At 55.9% G+C, this 16,346-nt stretch overlaps 1 protein-coding gene across 2 annotated transcripts in view; it reads left to right on the top strand.

The window, feature by feature from the left end:
* The window catches only part of LOC122393304 (mediator of RNA polymerase II transcription subunit 13-like), a 32,438-nt gene extending 20,628 nt beyond the window's left edge, over positions 1-11,810 (top strand). Inside the window, exons 9-19 of one of the 2 annotated variants that reach the window (XM_043389205.1) lie at positions 768-955; positions 1,365-2,545; positions 4,257-4,651; positions 5,006-5,138; positions 5,543-5,787; positions 6,093-6,284; positions 6,623-6,989; positions 7,275-7,810; positions 9,471-9,739; positions 10,425-10,601; positions 10,657-11,810. In XM_043389205.1, coding sequence (XP_043245140.1) covers positions 768-955; positions 1,365-2,545; positions 4,257-4,651; positions 5,006-5,138; positions 5,543-5,787; positions 6,093-6,284; positions 6,623-6,989; positions 7,275-7,810; positions 9,471-9,739; positions 10,425-10,557 — 3,639 coding nt within the window. In that variant the 3' untranslated portion in view covers positions 10,558-10,601; positions 10,657-11,810. Of the gene's footprint in view, positions 1-767; positions 956-1,364; positions 2,546-4,256; positions 4,652-5,005; positions 5,139-5,542; positions 5,788-6,092; positions 6,285-6,622; positions 6,990-7,274; positions 7,811-9,470; positions 9,740-10,424 lie in introns of both variants that reach the window. The other variant, XM_043389204.1, reaches the window with a different exon arrangement.
* The last annotated feature ends 4,536 nt before the right edge of the window (positions 11,811-16,346 follow it).

The following is a 16,346-nucleotide window of genomic DNA, read 5'->3' as shown; positions in this document are numbered from 1 at the left end:
GCTAAAAAACGCTTGGAAACTCTAGAGCTTATTGGCACTCTCCCTGCTTTGTTGGCTATCATATTTAATATTATTTTATTTCACTAACAACGTAAATAATAATCATTTCGCCACCCCGAGTTCAGTAGCTCCTATGTTGTGTATTTCAAGACGCAGTCGCCGCCCAGCCCGGTGTTGGGGGAGTTCAATAGGTCACTCTGACAGCGGCGCGTGGTAAACAGCAGTGCTGAATGGCGTGACAGTCACCCCCTCCCCTCCCCGCCGCTCAGTCCCTTGTGATGCCCGCGTAAACAGAGCGCGCGCCGGCAGCACCTGGCCACCAGGCTGCCGCCCTGTCAGACTCCGCCGTCTGGCGCGCGCCGGCCGGGTGGCGCCAATTTTAAACACAGCTGACAGGTTGTTGACGATAGAAGGCGGTTCACTTGTCCTCACAGACTGAGATCAGTTATCGCTGCATTCTTACTGATAATTTAACGTACCTGAAGGAGAAGCGAGGCTGGATTTTTTACTTTCAAGGCTGCGATCCAGAATGTTGAAGTGTTTTTAAAATATTATTTTTAATGAAATATGCCTAGGTTGATCTTTTTCTGTGCCTAGACAGAAGACATACATTTGAGGTGACTCCCTTCATTGCGTTACTGGCGTCTCATGACCGGGGCCAGGTGCCCTGTGTCCGTCCGGCAGGCCGCTCCCCTGTCAGCTCCGCCCTGTGTCCCTCCCGCGGCCCTCCCGCTCACCTTCTGACCTGCCGTTGTGCCGCTGTGCAGGACATGTCGTACGTGTTCCGGCCGGCGGCGCTCAACAGTTTCGTCAACTCGCCCAAGTACGCGCCGCTGGAGAGCCTGCCCAGCCAGCAGCTGTCGCCCGTCAACCTGCCCATGGACGCCGTCTACAAGCCCAGCTGGCAGTACGGCCCCGTCCAGCCGGCGCCCGTCGACAAGATGGCGCTCACCGGGTCAGTGCTGGCCCTCTCCCTGGCGACGGGCTCCGGGCGGGACAGGGTGACGGAGACTGAGTGTGGAAGGGTAATGCGGGACTGAGGGAGGGGGGATATTCGATGTTTTTGTGGGTAGCCTCACCTTAGCTCGCCGGGAGTCCTAGCTCTGGACTGTGACGCCTCCCCGTCCGCCCGTCGTCCGCGCCGTCTCCCTAATCTAGCGTCGCTCTGGCCGCCCCTCCCCGTGCGTCTCTTTACTCTGACGTCGCTCTGCCCACTCTGTGTCCGTCCCCACTCTGACACCGCTCTGCCCGCCCTGTCTCCGTCTCCGTGCTCTGACTCGGCACCGTCTCCGTGCTCTTGACACCGCTCTGCCCGCCTGTCTCCGTCTCCGTGCTCTGACTCGGCCCCGTGTCCGTGTGCGCAGGAGGCCGCCGCCGCCGGGCGCCGTGCCGCTCTCGCAGCCGCTGCCGCCGGGCCCGATGCAGTCGATGAACCAGATGGCGCAGACGGGCATGCTGACGCACCCGCCCGTGTCGGTGGCGCGTCACGGCCTGTCGCCGTTCTCGCCGGCCGCGCACTACGACGGCGGCCCGGCCTCGCTCAAGTCGGGCCCCGGCTCGGTGGGGCCGGCCTCGATGGGCCCCCACTCGGTGGGCGGGCCGCACTCGGTGGGAGGCGGCGGGTTCGAGCCGCAGTCGCCCGCCTCGGGGCCGGCGGCGCTGGCGGGCCGCGCCGGCACGGTCGACGCCGCCGGCCTGCTGTCGCAGCAGGCGCCCGAGGTGTCGGCGCTGCTCGTCAACGTCATGCTCGAGGACTCGATGCTCAACCTGTTCCACGACCACAACTTTGACAGCTGTACAATGTGCGTGTGCAACGCCGGCGCGAGCCGGGTGGGGAACATTCGCGGAAAGGAGGCAGGACTCTATATTCCGGATAGTACAAACGCGGACTCTGAGGAGCCCATCAGCTGCAAGTGTGGCTATAGCGCTGTGGTGAATCGCGCGCTGGCCTACCGCAGCGGCCTGTTCCTCGAGGACGAGGTAGAACTGACTGGGGAGCGGCGCGAGGTGCAGTACGAGCGCAGCAAGCCGGCGCTGTTGGCGCCGCTGCGGCCCGGCGAGCGCTGCGAGCCCGACCCGCTGGTGGACGCCGTTCCGCCCGAGCTGCTGCAGCTCATCCAGGAGCAGTGCCTCACCTCGCCCAGCATGGCCAACCTGGTGCACCGCACCGCCTTCAAGTACCTGAGCGCGGCCGCCGCCGCCGCCGCCACCGAGGCCGCCGTCAGTGTCCTGGAGCACTCGGACGCGTCGGACGTGGTGCGCTGCGCGGTGGAGAAGCTGCGCGGCGGCACGGGCGCGCCGCCGCCGCCCGGCCAGTCGACCGCCGCCGGCGGCGACAGCAAGCCGCGCGCCGTGATGCACCGGTGGCCCAACCTGCGCACGGCCGGGCCGCTGTGCAACCAGGACATTGTGCGCGTGATGCGCAGCCTGCAGCCGCACCTGCAGGACGCCATCCAGAAGAAGCGGCAGACGGTGCTCTGGGACTCGACCTACATCGTGTCCGGGCCGCTCACCTGGAAACAGTTCCACCGGCTCGCCGGAAAAGGTGAGACGCAGGGGCGAGACGCTCACGGTGCTGGCCGGGGGGGGGGGGGGGGGGGGGGGGGTCGGTCTGCATGGTCGTCAGCTGGCACCCGTAACCAATTGCTGCCTGGATAAGCTCATTTCTTTATCGTCAAAACTTGAAATACTTAGAATAACTCTGACGCGGGTACAGGGTTCCCGTAGTATATTGATTCATTATATCGATAGTAACCAGCGACGCGTAATGTTTATTTATTCTTGTTTGTGTTATGCTTTTGGGCGCACTATTGTAATCCATTGATTTTCTGGAAGGCAGGCTGCCGTTTCTTTGAGTTGATCCCGTATTGCCACCTCAGTTGTCGTTTGTTCCGTGCCGCGCCAGCCACCTCGTGGCGGTCCTCCGGCCGCGGCCGGTGTGACGGTGTGTTTGGCGCCCGGCCGCCGCGGCCAGCTGTTTATTTACGCGCCGCTCAGTCTACAGACTGCTCCAAGGCGAGGCCCGCTGTTTGTGGGTGTCGCGAGTCCTCAGTCAGGAGACCCAGTCGCCAAACATGTCCAGTGGGGAGCCGTAGCGTCTTTTATCTCGACTCCACGCTACGTTGGTGTCACCCATAAAGTCTTCCGGATCACTTGCTCCCTAACAACCTAACGGCGGCCACGCATCTCATCTGATCATGTGTCGGCATTCATGACAAATGTATTGGCGGATGACGCGTAGCGGCGAGGTGGCAGTAATTGTTGGATATTCCTAATGCCAAAGGACTGTATGAAACAAAAAAATGTAGAGCTGCAGTGTTCGTCATTGACATTATTATCATAGAGGGCTGAATGTGCCTGTTCTCCGTGCAGCTAAGTTAGTGTGCAGGGTTCAGTTTCATCAGTTCGGTAATGCTCTGCTTTAGTTGGTCATTGTTGTGGTTTCTGGGCTAGTGCGGATGACATGCTTCGGGCTCCTCCCGTTCGCTGGGACTTCTCTCGAATCGTGTTTGCGGATGCCTTTTTTTGTGAACTTTACGGATGCTTACTGAAACTTCACATTTTATTCGCCTTGCGTTGACGGTTATTTCTTAAACCTGGCTTATATTCCGAAACATCGTATTCTACTCTTAATTTTCATACAGTTTTTTTATGATTGGCTCAAACTCGCTAACGCAAAATATTCTTTTGATAGCTTTATAATGAAGGTCGCATGTGTGATATTTTTACGGTATTTATTATGAAGGAAGCGTTTCATGACGTCTCGAAAATGGGGGAAGTCCCTTTGACCTTTCCAGTGTCAGCAATTCTTCTTTGGCGTGGCTTCATTATAGCATGATGCTGGAGCGTCACCCTGCGGGACTACGGCCATACCGCTTTTATTTATCAATATTGCGTGGTGTTTGACTCCAGTGCTGCAGAGTGCAGACTATGTTTGTAGCAGTTCCGCACATGTCCGTGTCTACCACCACATGCGTCGTCTTCTGTTGCGACGTGCGACAGCTCTTCATCGTTCTCTGTAGGCTTTCTGTTGGTCGTGGTATGTAGGTTCTGAGTTTTCACCTTCTGTAACCTCTGCACAGTTGATGCATCCGTCTTCCATAAACAGACACCTTCTGACTGCAGTGCGCGCTCTGGTACCGCTCTGATCGCTGCCTTCCCCTCCCCTGCTGATCTGTTTTGCCCCGGAGACCCGTACCCTGCGCTCGCTGAGCCGTTCTCCCCCCGCCCCGCTGACCTGTGCCCCTGTCTGACAGGCACGGACGACCACTGCACGCCGCAGCCGATCCCCACGCTACTGGTGGGACACGAGGGCGAGTGGGTGTCGACGTCGCCGTTCTCGCTGCGCCACTGGGACCAGCTGCTGCTGGAGCCGGTCACCGCCGCGCGCGACGTCGCCTACCTGGTCGTCACGCCGGCCGGAGACAACGAGTTCATCGTGTCGCGCGTGCGCAACTTTTTCCGAGAACTGAGCAGCACGTACGACTCGTGCCAGCTGGGGCGGCACGTGCCCATCGGCAGCTCGTGTCCCGAGGGCGTGCTACGCATCAACCGCAACGCGGCCACCAAGCTGGCCAACCTGCACGTGGACGAGTGGTTCAACAACCTGGGCGAGTCGCAGGTGGCCGCCAAACTGAAACTCTACGCGCAGGTGAGCGCACGCCTGGGGTGGGGCCCAACAGCTACAGGGCGATGCCCTGGTGTGTGCTGGGTGAATTTATGTCAGGACGTGGTAACAGAGAGCCTGCAAGGTAAACGAGATTTAGATGGAATAGAAGGCATTTCTGCGCGCTTTGAAAGGGTCTGAGAGACGGATTAGAACAGTTCGTGGCATTGCAGCGTATTCACATTGTTTCCCTCAGCCCTAACTCTGGCCCCCCGGCGTTTGTCTAGTCTTCTGCTGGAATGTCTCAGTCTGATGTCGGGCCTCTGCCACACGGCTGACCCTGCGTGTCTGCCGCGCTGGCTGTCCGCGCTCCAGCTGACTGTGCCCCTCCGCCCGCAGTACTGCCGCCACTACGTGGGCCCGTACCTGCAGACGTCGATGGAGCGCGGCGCCGAGCGCGAGCGGCCGGCACCGTCGCCGATGCCGCCTCCTGCCACCCCGGACGCGCCGGCCACGCCCAGGCTGGGAGACGGTGAGTGGTGCCGCGCGGCACAAGGCACGGCGCTGGTGTACTAATAGGCATTGGTTCGTATGAGCCGAGTGGTCGGTCTGCGTGATAGAGCCTTTAGTTTCAAGGTGCAGCGAAAAGGATGGCCTGGTTTTGCCCATGTTTCGTTGGCGTGGATACTGGCTTTAATGCTGTTCTTTTAGCTGCACGAATCTTACTACAAATCGTTACACGAAGTGGTAGCTAATGTGGGCTATTGGGATTGTCAGTCATAATATTGAACATAGCGAGACGCTGCTTCTGGGCAAAAACGCGTCTTGCTTTGCCCTTTATTTTTACTTTCCTTCATTGGTCTGTGTTCGGCCGCACGTTCAGCGTCGCCCGCCTGTCTGCCGCTCTGACTGGTCCCGTCCCGGCCGCCCCCACAGACGACCTGCAGGGCTCGCGGCTGGGTGTGGACGGCGGCGGCGTCAACTACGGTCCGACGCCGGGCGGCACGAGCGCGTCGGCGTCCGCCGAGCTGCCCCAGATTGTGGTCTACTTCATCGACCCGTTCACCTACGGACCGCAGCTCTCCGCCTTCGAGCGCTTCATCAACGTGGCCCTGCTGCGCGCGTACCTGCACATGCGCTCCACGCTGCCGGAGAACATGCAGAAAAACATCACACTCCAGGTGCGCAGCGGGACAGGATAAGGGGAGGAACTATGTGGGAGCTGGCACTGCCCCCGTGAACCATGACAAGCCGTGGTGACGGTTATGTTACATATTCCCATCCACTGGTCAACCATGCTCCTATGTCTCCTCATGCAACAGCGATTAAATCGCGTCCCTCATGTCCAGTCCCATGCACTTTCTGGGCTGCTGGCCGTCCCCGGTTGGCTGACCGTCCCAGGACCGCTGACTCTCCGTGTTGTTGCTGACCGTGCTCGGTGTACTGACTGTCCGCTGTCACTGACTGCCTCCGGCGGCGCCGCCAGGTGATCTCTCTGGAGAGCATCCTGTCGCTGTGGCGTGACCTGGACCAAGCGCAGCAGCGCGAGCGGCTCCGCTCCCTGGCCTTCACCGTCTACTCGCAGTGCAAGCGCACCTTCAACGGCACCAGTTCGGCCAACTCGCTGACTGGGTTCGGCCCGACCGCCTGCGCCGAGCAGCGCCTCAAAGGCAGAGAGGTGCGGCAGCGGCGGGTCTGTTGGTGACGTGCGGTATGGTTTGTCTGGGGGTGTGGGACTTGTGTGATTATTAGTGTCCGCACGCTACAACTATATTTTTTTTGTAACTTATTTTTAAGCTCGTAGATTGATTATGTTGCTGGTGCCCCTAGCATAAATGAAGGTCTTAATGACTTGTGCTGGATTTGCATTTAAACTAGCAGTGCAGTGTTATCCGGACCGTCTGGTGCAGCCTGGTCGCCCGGTCCCGAGCTCACCATCCCCGGAGGCCGCGGGGTGGCGTCCGGCCCCTCCCGCGGCCGACCCCAGTCTGACCCTGCCGCCGCCGTCTGCTGCAGGACCAGGTGTCCACGCTGCAGATGTACAACCCGACGTTCATGCTGGCGCCGCTGCCGGACGCGCAGAAGGAGGCCGAGGTGCTCAACTCGCCGCGCGACACCACCAGCACGCTGTTCTGCAGCTACTGCCTGTCAGAGGACCAGCGCTGGCTGCTGGCCAGCTGCACCGACGAGCGCGGCGAGATGCGACAGACGATCGCCATCAACATCCACATCCCGAACCGGCTGCGGCGGCGCAAAATCTCCGCCCGCCGCATCGGCCTGCAGAAGTTGATGGACTGGCTGCTGCAGATCATGGTGCAGTCGGTGCACCCCTGGCGGCTGGTGGTCGGACGGCTCGGACGCATCGGACACGGAGAGCTCAAAAGTGAGTCGCGCAGACGCATCGCCAGGCGGGCCGGGGTGAATGGGTTCAGATATTGGGTCCTATCCGGTGTTAGCTAGGCTCTCTTAGCGGGAAATTGCCTGAAACAGTCGGTATTTCTCTGTCGGAGATCTTTGTTTACGTGCGGTAATATAATGCGGTTACGTGCAGCTTTGTGGCGGCAATGTACATAAACCCGATTAAGTTATGGGTCGAGCACTGCAGCCGGTTTCGATGTCTGTCTGTGTCTCTGTACCGGCGTTGACGGCCGCTCCGTGTATCTCACAGGCTGGAGCTCGGTGCTGAGTCGCAAGTCGCTGACGCGCTTCTCGAAGCAGCTGCGCGAGATGTGCCGCCACTGTCAGCACCTGCCGGCGGCCGAGATGCCCACCATCCTGTCGGCGTGTCTGGTCTCTCTGGAGCCGGATACCAGTCACCGGCTCATGTTCGACCAGTGCACGCCGGAGGACGGCGCCCAGAAGCCCGGCTCGGGCGCGCTCAGCACGCCGCACGACGCCTCCTGCACGCACGTGATGGTGTTCCCGACGTCGGCCACCACCCAGTGCTCCCAGACGGCCTTCCAGCAGGAGCACATCAACCCGCTGGGCGCCGAGCTGATCGCGCCCGACGACCTGCTCGGCGCCATCGAGGAGGACGGCGAGCTCGACATCAGCGACAACATGTTGTTCGACGGCCTCGACTGGGACGAGTCGTTCGGCGGCGGCGACCTGGGCAGCCCCACGGACGACCGGCCGACGGCCTCGCCCGTCCAGCCGGGCCTGGGCCGCCAGCAGGGACCCTTCTCCAACGGCAGCGGACAGAGGGTGAGTGGTGGCGGCGGCGCTGGGAGACTAGGGGACGGCCGGCTGCGCGGCAGTAGCGAGGATATAGGTGCTGGGAGAGTAGGGACAGCCGGCTGTACGACAGCGGCCGGAGATGATATAGCTGCTCGGAGACTAGGGGACAGCTGGCTGCACGGCAGTAGCCGGAGAGGATATAGGTGCTGGGAGAGTAGGGGACAGCCGGCTGCACGGCAGTGGCCGGAGAGGAAATACGTGCTGGGAGAGTAGGGGTGCTAGGGGACAGCCGGCTATATGGCAGCAGCCAGAGGGTGAGTGGCTATAGCCCCTGGGAGAGCGGGTTGACTCAGTACCTAGGCGGCTGACAGCGCCTTGCGTTTCCGCAGTGGCAAATGTTACGCAAATGACCTTGCAGTCACGCTCCCGTAAATCCCAGTGTGCACGATATCGAATGGTTGACTACTTCACATATTACCTGGAAACACGAATTGAAACTGGCGTGCTTCTTTGATCCATTCAGTCTTCACACGATTCTCTGACCCAGGTGGTTAATTTCCGTCTCGCTTTAAAAGCGTCCTGCTGTTTTCCTGTCGTGCCTTTGAATCGAAATCGCTGACTCCACCAACAGCCGATATTTTTCGATGCTGCATTTTACTCACTCGACTTTAGTATTACCATTTTCAATGACGTTTGCATTTCAGAGGCCTGTGGAGTGTGGATAACTAACGGCTGGTCATGATGGCGTTTTTCTCAGAGTTCTTTGCTTCATGCTCACGATGTCTCGGTAACTCGGTCATATGTATTTGTATCGCCACGGCGTGAAGTCGGCTTACCGCTCCAGTGGCCCACTAACCTCTGATGGCCCTGTGACCCTCTGCATCCCCCTCTGACCTCTGGTGACCCTCTGTATCCCCCGCTGACCTCTGGTAACCCTCTGTATTCCCCACTGACCTCTGGTAACCCTCTGTATCCCCCACTGACCTCTGGTAACCTTCTGTCCCCACTGACCTCTGGTGACACTATGACTCTCTGTATCCCCCACTGACCACTGGTAACCCTCTGTATACCCCACTGACCTCTGGTAACCCTCTGTATCCCCCACTGACCTCTGGTAACCCTCTGTATCCCCCACTGACCTCTGGTAACCCTCTGTATCCCCCACTGACCTCTGGTAACCCTCTGTATCCCCCACTGACCACTGGTAACCCTCTGTATACCCCACTGACCTCTCTGGTGACACTATGACTCTCTGTATCCCCCACTGACCTCTGGTAACCCTCTGTATCCCCCACTGACCTCTGGTGACACTATGACTCTCTGTATCCCCCACTGACCTCTGGCGACACTGTGACCCTCTGTATCCCCCACTAACCTCTGGTGACCCTCTGTATCCTCCACTGACCTCTGGTGACCCTCTGTATCCTCCACTGACCTCTGGTAACCCTCTGTATCCCCCACTGACCTCTGGTAACCCTCTGTATCCCCCACTGACCTCTGGTAACCCTCTGTATCCCCCACTGACCACTGGTAACCCTCTGTATACCCCACTGACCTCTCTGGTGACACTATGACTCTCTGTATCCCCCACTGACCTCTGGTAACCCTCTGTATACCCCACTGACCTCTGGTAACCCTCTGTATACCCCACTGACCTCTGGTGACCCTCCCCGTCGGTGGCTGGCAGGGCGGCGGTGACGAGGAGCAGGAGGAGTTCGGCACCGTGCTACAGCAGCCGCTGGCGCTCGGCTACTTTCCGTCGACGGCCGGCACGGGCCCGATGCCGGCCTGGTTCTGGTCGGCGGCGCCGCACATGCGCCACAACACGACCGTGTTCCTCAAGTCAGCGCTGCACCTGCACTGTCAGACGCAGAACACGGACGGCGACGTGCTGCAGCAGCCGTGCCACGTCAAGGTGCACCCGCTCGACTCGAGCACCACCACCGACGTGTTGAGGTGAGTGGGAGGCAGCGGGGAGACAGCGGGAGAGGCTGAACTGGGGCAGAATATGCCGGCGAGGGATGAGTGGGTTCAGGGCGAGCTTATCAGGGCCCGGTTCGAGCGCTCTGCGGCCGCCGCGGCCGGGAGGCGGAGCCTAATTTCGGTTCGGTTGAACATCCTCGCGGCTGCGGCTGTCGACAAAAATGGCGCAGTTTTTAACCGAAATGCCGATCAAACTTTTTTGTGTAATGGCTTTATTACGACTTAATCGTTTCGTGAGTACTAACCGTTTTTAGTTACCTATTTGATTACTTGATTGCGAAACGGGATCATGCCAGCCTACAGAAAGAGTGAAATGACCAATGTTTTGATCACGCGCGCAGGTTATGTCGAAGTTTCCGTGCGGTCGCTCCCGAGCATCCGCGGGAGCCGCAAGAAGTGTGTTGTAATACCCAGAATGCTGCTCTCGCCTGATTGGCCGCCAGCTAAGCCCCACATTTATGACCGCGGCGGCCGCAGACACTTGAACCGGGCCCCGGTGGGAGTCACGGCCAGGTGACTGTGTAGTTCAGAGGCTAGTGTTTTGTGAGTGGTGGGTCAGGCTGGCTATAAGCATTCCTGTTCTGAGTTAGTTGATCTGGGGATAAGGTGGCCTGAGGAGCTACGATATCTGACTGACGCCGCTCGCCCCTCCCGCCAGGCACGTGCTGGAGAACTACAACCGGCTGTCGTGGCTGGCGCTGGACCCGGCGACGCAGGACCGGCGCTCCTGCCTGCCGATCCACATGCAGCTGCTGGTGCAGCTGTACGCCGCCATGGCCGCCATGCTCTAGCCGTGCCCGCCCGCCCACCGTCAGCCGACAGACTATTTTCGTATGCGCCGGCCGGCGGCGGCGGCGGAGGCGGCGCGTACCGCGACCGCGCCGTCGCCGCCGCCGCCCGCTCAGTCGGCACGCAAAATCAAATATTTTTACATTTTTACGACGAACTCCGACTGGGCGCCGGGTTTGTGGCGCCGGCCGGCGTCGACTTGTGGTGTAGCTATTTATTTAATGCGATGGTGATGACTGCGTCCGAGTTGTGTGCCTGCCGAGAGCGCGAGAGGGGCCGGCCGGTGCCGGCGGCGCCGCGCCGCCGTACTGTGGAATAATGTTTGTGATACTTATTGACGCCGGCCGGGGGCCGCTGCGGGGTCGCGGCGCGCCGGGCGCAATGTTTCCAGTCGCTCTGTGAGTGAGCCGGACCGCGAGGAGGGCGGCGGACGGGGCGCGCGCCGCCCGCGCCGTGTCTGAGCTGTTACCGCGCGCACGCCGCCATGCCCATGCATAATCGGCGCTGGATGGCACAGCGCAACGGCCGCCGCGCTGTTTTAGCCTTTTTGTTGATGGTGACGCTAGGGAATCTCAGGAGCTCCAAGCTTGGTATCTGTTCTACCAAACGGTCACTAGCGAATCAGTATTTTCGACTGAAACCAGCCCCATCCTACCGGCCTCATCCAGAGCCGAGCAATCGGCCCAGTGTCGGCACGGTTCTCTGTTCATGACCTGGCTGCCGCGCACATGTTCACATGCGCGGACACAAACACATCAATACACACAAACGCATACAAACCATGTCGGCTCGCCAGCCGCGGGCGGGCGGGGACGAATATGCAACGCCCCTGGCGCGGCGCGCGAGGCCGCCGCCCGCAGCGCTCCACCGCCCGCCGACCCCTAGTGGTGTTTTGTAAGACTGTTCCTGTGTAAGTTAAGCTGAATAATATTAAAATGAATGGACTTCTATTGAGACGTAAGGATAGTTTATAAAATTGTTTATTCCGAGGAGCGGGAACTTTTGGTTCTAGGTTGTACAGTCGGGTCGGCAATCGTGTCCAGCGTCATAGTGAATTATGTACAGACCTTGGAAGGCTATATTGTTTGTTGATCCTTCTATGTGACGACCTTTCCAAAGTTGGGCGTCGCTCTGTGCTGGGTCAATGCCTCGTGCTAACTCTATTATGCTCAACGACAAATTGTGTAAATATTGGACCGTTTTATCCATCCGTGCACATGTTACCGGTCTTGTAAATAAACGACTGACATGTTCAGTGAGGTTCATCACCAGTTGGCCGCTGGGAGCTCGAGAGCATGTGGTTGCCAGGAAGCAATGCTGCATGCGTCAGTGGATGACACCAGCTGAACGAAACAACGTTTGCCTGAGTGCCGCTGGGTATAATCACATCCACCCTCGGCGTGTACATACTCTTAGTTACTACCCAGAGTTGTGCCAGTGATAAAAGACTAAAAAGCATAGAGACAATTTAGTTATCGACGATATGTTAATTAGATTATCACCTGAGGCCAGTTTTACCAACAAAAAAACAGCCGCCTAGCCCAATTTTTACGTTCATATAGTTTCATCATATTCACATTCACGTTCGCGTGCACATTCGCGGACCCCTTCGATTTGGCTGAAAATTGCACAGCAGATAGATTTTGAGCTCCTAAGTCCGAAAATCAAGTTTTTATTTCCCGACATACAGGGTGTCTCAAAAGTTCGTTGACACCTTTCCCATGCCCATAAAGCATATAAGAACAGGCCAAAAATCGAAGGTTTTGGTGTCTGTGTGCACACTAGACAAATATGCATGCTTTGACAACTGATTCGGTAGGTTGGAAATCAAACTATTTGCTGTAGCTCCAAAAATATTTGTCCATACCGATTTTCGTCGCTCTGTCAGCTGCCGGAGGCTGATAAAAGGTTACCAGCTTTCAAGCTCTCGTAGGGGAATCCCCTCCAGTTTCTGCGTCAGATTTAGGTTTGACGAGCTCCCCGGCAACATCCGCTTCTCCCTGAAAGCCGACAGCTTGCATCGACACCACCCGTGAGTATTTTGTAGGTCTTCTGAGGCGCTAACTCCTTCATGAATGACTGGCGCCGACCTCACAAGCACCATTTTCCTTTTCAAAACAACCCCCTTCCTGAACAAATGGGAAGTGCCAGGGGTGAATTTTTCGCAGCATATCGTAGAAGAATGTGTCGACCATCTGTTTCTTAGACACGTTGTGCAAATTTTGCAAATCCCAAACGCTCATCATTCCCCATGACAAGACCTTCGCTGAGTTGCGGAGTGTTTTTCTCAGAAGAGGCCGAAGAGGCTCTGCTTTGTAAACGGCCAAAACAAAACCTGTCCATCGTGCGGTTTTGTCGGGATTTTGTGTCTAAAAGAAAGCTATTCGCTCCAGATCTGCCTCTTGAAACTTCGTAGGATAAAAATTTACACTAATTGACACTTTTGGAGGGGCAATTGTCCTTGGCATTGACGATTTTCGTGTTATTTTCCCCAAAATTTAGCGTTATAGATATTATAATAAACAATTTCAAATGATACTTTGTCTTTATTTTACGATGACCTGCAATTTCTGAAACTGGTTAATCTCTGTCTGTGAGCTTCTTGTCAGTTTTCAATAGACTTCATTTTGTCAGACTTCATTTTCAGCTGCTTTCCGGAGCACGACTCTGCTGCCGTACGAGGGTCGTTCAAAACGCTGTTAGTCTCGCATGGTTTTGTCCTTCAAAAATTTTAGCCGCCGTTTTTATTAGATGATCAATTGATCATCATGTTGTACTCATCCTCGCCGACAGTTTGCCATGGGTCATTTCCGACTTAACTATTCCCATTACTTCTGAAATAGAGTTTCTCAGCCGACGCGATTTTGCGACCTCCATTTTCATGCCTGACCCATGGTCAAAGATGAACCCTTTTTGTGAGCGCATGAAGGGTCGAATGCGCTTGAAAACAATGAGACTGCTTGAGGAAGGTTGTTACGAATGCCCATGCAACATTTCGACCGTTAATTAACCCGCGCCCCGTTGGGCTCTGCCGAGCAACGCGCCCTGTTGGGGGGGGGGGCATTTTGCCCCCCCCCCTAAGATCTCGAGAACCACGCAACCTAGCGACAAGCGGCAAACGGTGTTGGATAGCCCTATCAGGGAACTACCTTGTGACCCAATTTTATTGACCTAGGTCAAACCGATGACGTCACAGGTCAGGTCAAAGGTCGAATTTTCACCGTTTACAGGCATTTCAAGAAATGCGTTGTAAAATCGAGTAAAATGCATTTCATTGAAAGTCATCGATGGGGAAATGTTCTTCAAACACATATTTTGCTATTTGAGGTCACTGATACCAGGTCAGGTCACAGAGGTCAGGTCACTGGGGGGTCACAATATGAAAGTGTCGTGTGATACATGTTTTATGGTCCATTTTACATGACAAATGCGATTATGTGGGTCAGGCAGCCTTTGGGGCCAGCTTAGGTCACGTTTTGGTCAAGGTCAGGTCAAGGTCAGGTCAAATTAGGTCAAATTTCAAAGTTGATATTTTTGCATAAAATGGGTATCGAATCGATGCAGCTCGTCACGGGAAGTTCAATGGTGGTCTTTGTTTTGCCGTACGTGGTCTAGAATCGCTAAAAATTGAGTTCAAAAATTTGACGTCATCATTTTAGAACAGTTTTTTCGCTATAACTTGGCCAAAAAACGAGATATCGATATGAAATTTGGTATGTATATAGAAGAGCGCAGGGACTATCACATATATTCCGGTTTTTGCGAAATTAGGAAATTTTTTGGATTTTTTTTTAGTTTTTCTAAAAAAATCAATTTTTTGAATGTTTTTGTCAAAAACCCAAAATTTTAAAAATCCGAGATAGCAGTTTTGTAGCGCCGCTTTTTGTCTACTAGACCATATAAAGAACTTTGAAATTGCTTGATAACTGTAGATTTGGTGAGCGTTTCAAGATTGCATGTTTTTTGCTCATTTTTGCTCGAACATGACCTCAGTTTGACCTCAATAACTCCTGACCTAAGGTGACCTAAGACTTGAAATTTGGTGTGAAGGTGTCAAATTGATGCCCGGGAAGGTACTGAAAATTTGGCGGCGCTGCGCGCCGCCGTTTTCTTGCTATTCAGGAAAAACCACAGAGGGGGGGGCCAAAATGCCCCCCCCAACGGGGCGAGAGTTAATTAATTGTTGATTTAGAATTATTGACAAAAAAGCATGGCTGGTACCTGTCAACAAACTTTTGAGACACCCTGTAAAGTATTTTACAAGTTATTCACGTTGATTTTACTACTAGCATATTCTGGTTTGTAAACTTTTCGGAAAAATCGGACCACACCAAATTTCAGGAAAATTTCAAAATTGATTAGAACATAGTACCACTTCTGATGTATCGTGACCTCCTGAACACGAAAATAGTGCTGCTCTTGACCGACATCAAAGACTTTTCCAGATATACGATTCAAATTACATATGTTGCATATAGCACGTTGGGCGGACCCCGCGCGCCGAAAATAATCCCGCCACTGCGCCGGACCGGACCGCCGCAGGTGTTTGTGAGAGTATCTATCGCCTTGCGCCAGGTTCGCGAGATCAAACAATCCTCCATTTTGTCGAGAGATCCACTGAGATCATATATCCGTCCCCTCCATTTTGTCGAGAGATCCACTGAGATCATACATCCAGCGCTGGGATGCATGCAAGTAAATGTCTGGTGAAATAACCATGGACAAAACCGCTTACTCTATTCTGACCTGACGTTTGCGCACCGTGAAACATAAATAATCGTTTTTACTTCCTCAAATGAATGTCAAAGCACGACAGCCATCAGAAGGGAACTGGTACCCTCATCAAGCAATACACTTCTTAAAGCCCTCCAGTAACAAGATTAACCCGCGCACCGACGGGGGTCCGCGCCAGTCCCGCACCAACGGAGGGGGGGGGGGGGCGGATACCGGCCCCACCTCCCTCCAGTGATATCTGGATAACGAAGCAAGCTAGCGGCGAGAGCGGTAAAGAGCATGGGACAATGCGAGCGATCATGTCTGCAATTTATACAAATATTTTAAGGTCAGGTCCAAAACAAGCCGCAGCGCCGCGGTTTTCCCGCTATTGACGGAAAACGTTTGATGTGGGGGGGGGGGGGAGGGAGGCGGATAGCCACCCCGTCGGTGCGCGGGTTAATGCAGTGCCATACAATACACATACACATCATACATCATACACATCATACCTTACCACATCACATCTCCCACGCAGGCATTGTCTACCGTTCTCCTCAGAGGTGGGTAGGGCAGTAGATGGGGATGCGTGCGAGCTCTTCGGCCGATTCACATCGCAGTCGCACACACTTCTGGTGACACCACCACTGACATACCTGTCGTCCCCGCGAGCCACGGTAGCTGCAGCCCACCCAGAGGCCCTCGCAGCCCTCAACATATTCCGCTCGGCAGATCTGGCATGTGTTACGGTCGTACGGGGTCACTCGCGCACACCTGCTAGGAGACAAAGCGTCGCCATGTACCGCGGTTACTTGTTTACGCAAGTCAGCTGGCGGAGCTGTAGCTTCCTCGACTTGTACCGACGAATCAGCTGTTGCCGGGATGCTGGGATATCCTACGTCCTTGTAGACCAGGTCGCTGTGGCAGATGTGCAGCTTTACCCTTGCCCCGGTGCTGATCTCCAGATCCTTTGCCTGATGGCAGATTAAATGACATGATGATTAGGGTGGCCATTTTTTGCAAGATGGTGCGCACTGTCAACGGGCGGCATAGAGTTTTGGGATGGTACATGGTTATA

The sequence above is a fragment of the Amphibalanus amphitrite genome, unplaced genomic scaffold (genome assembly GCF_019059575.1).
Source record: "Amphibalanus amphitrite isolate SeventyFive unplaced genomic scaffold, NRLGWU_Aamphi_draft 000529F_arrow, whole genome shotgun sequence".
NCBI lineage: Eukaryota > Metazoa > Arthropoda > Thecostraca > Balanomorpha > Balanidae > Amphibalanus > Amphibalanus amphitrite.
This window is presented reverse-complemented; position numbering and strand designations above follow the sequence as displayed.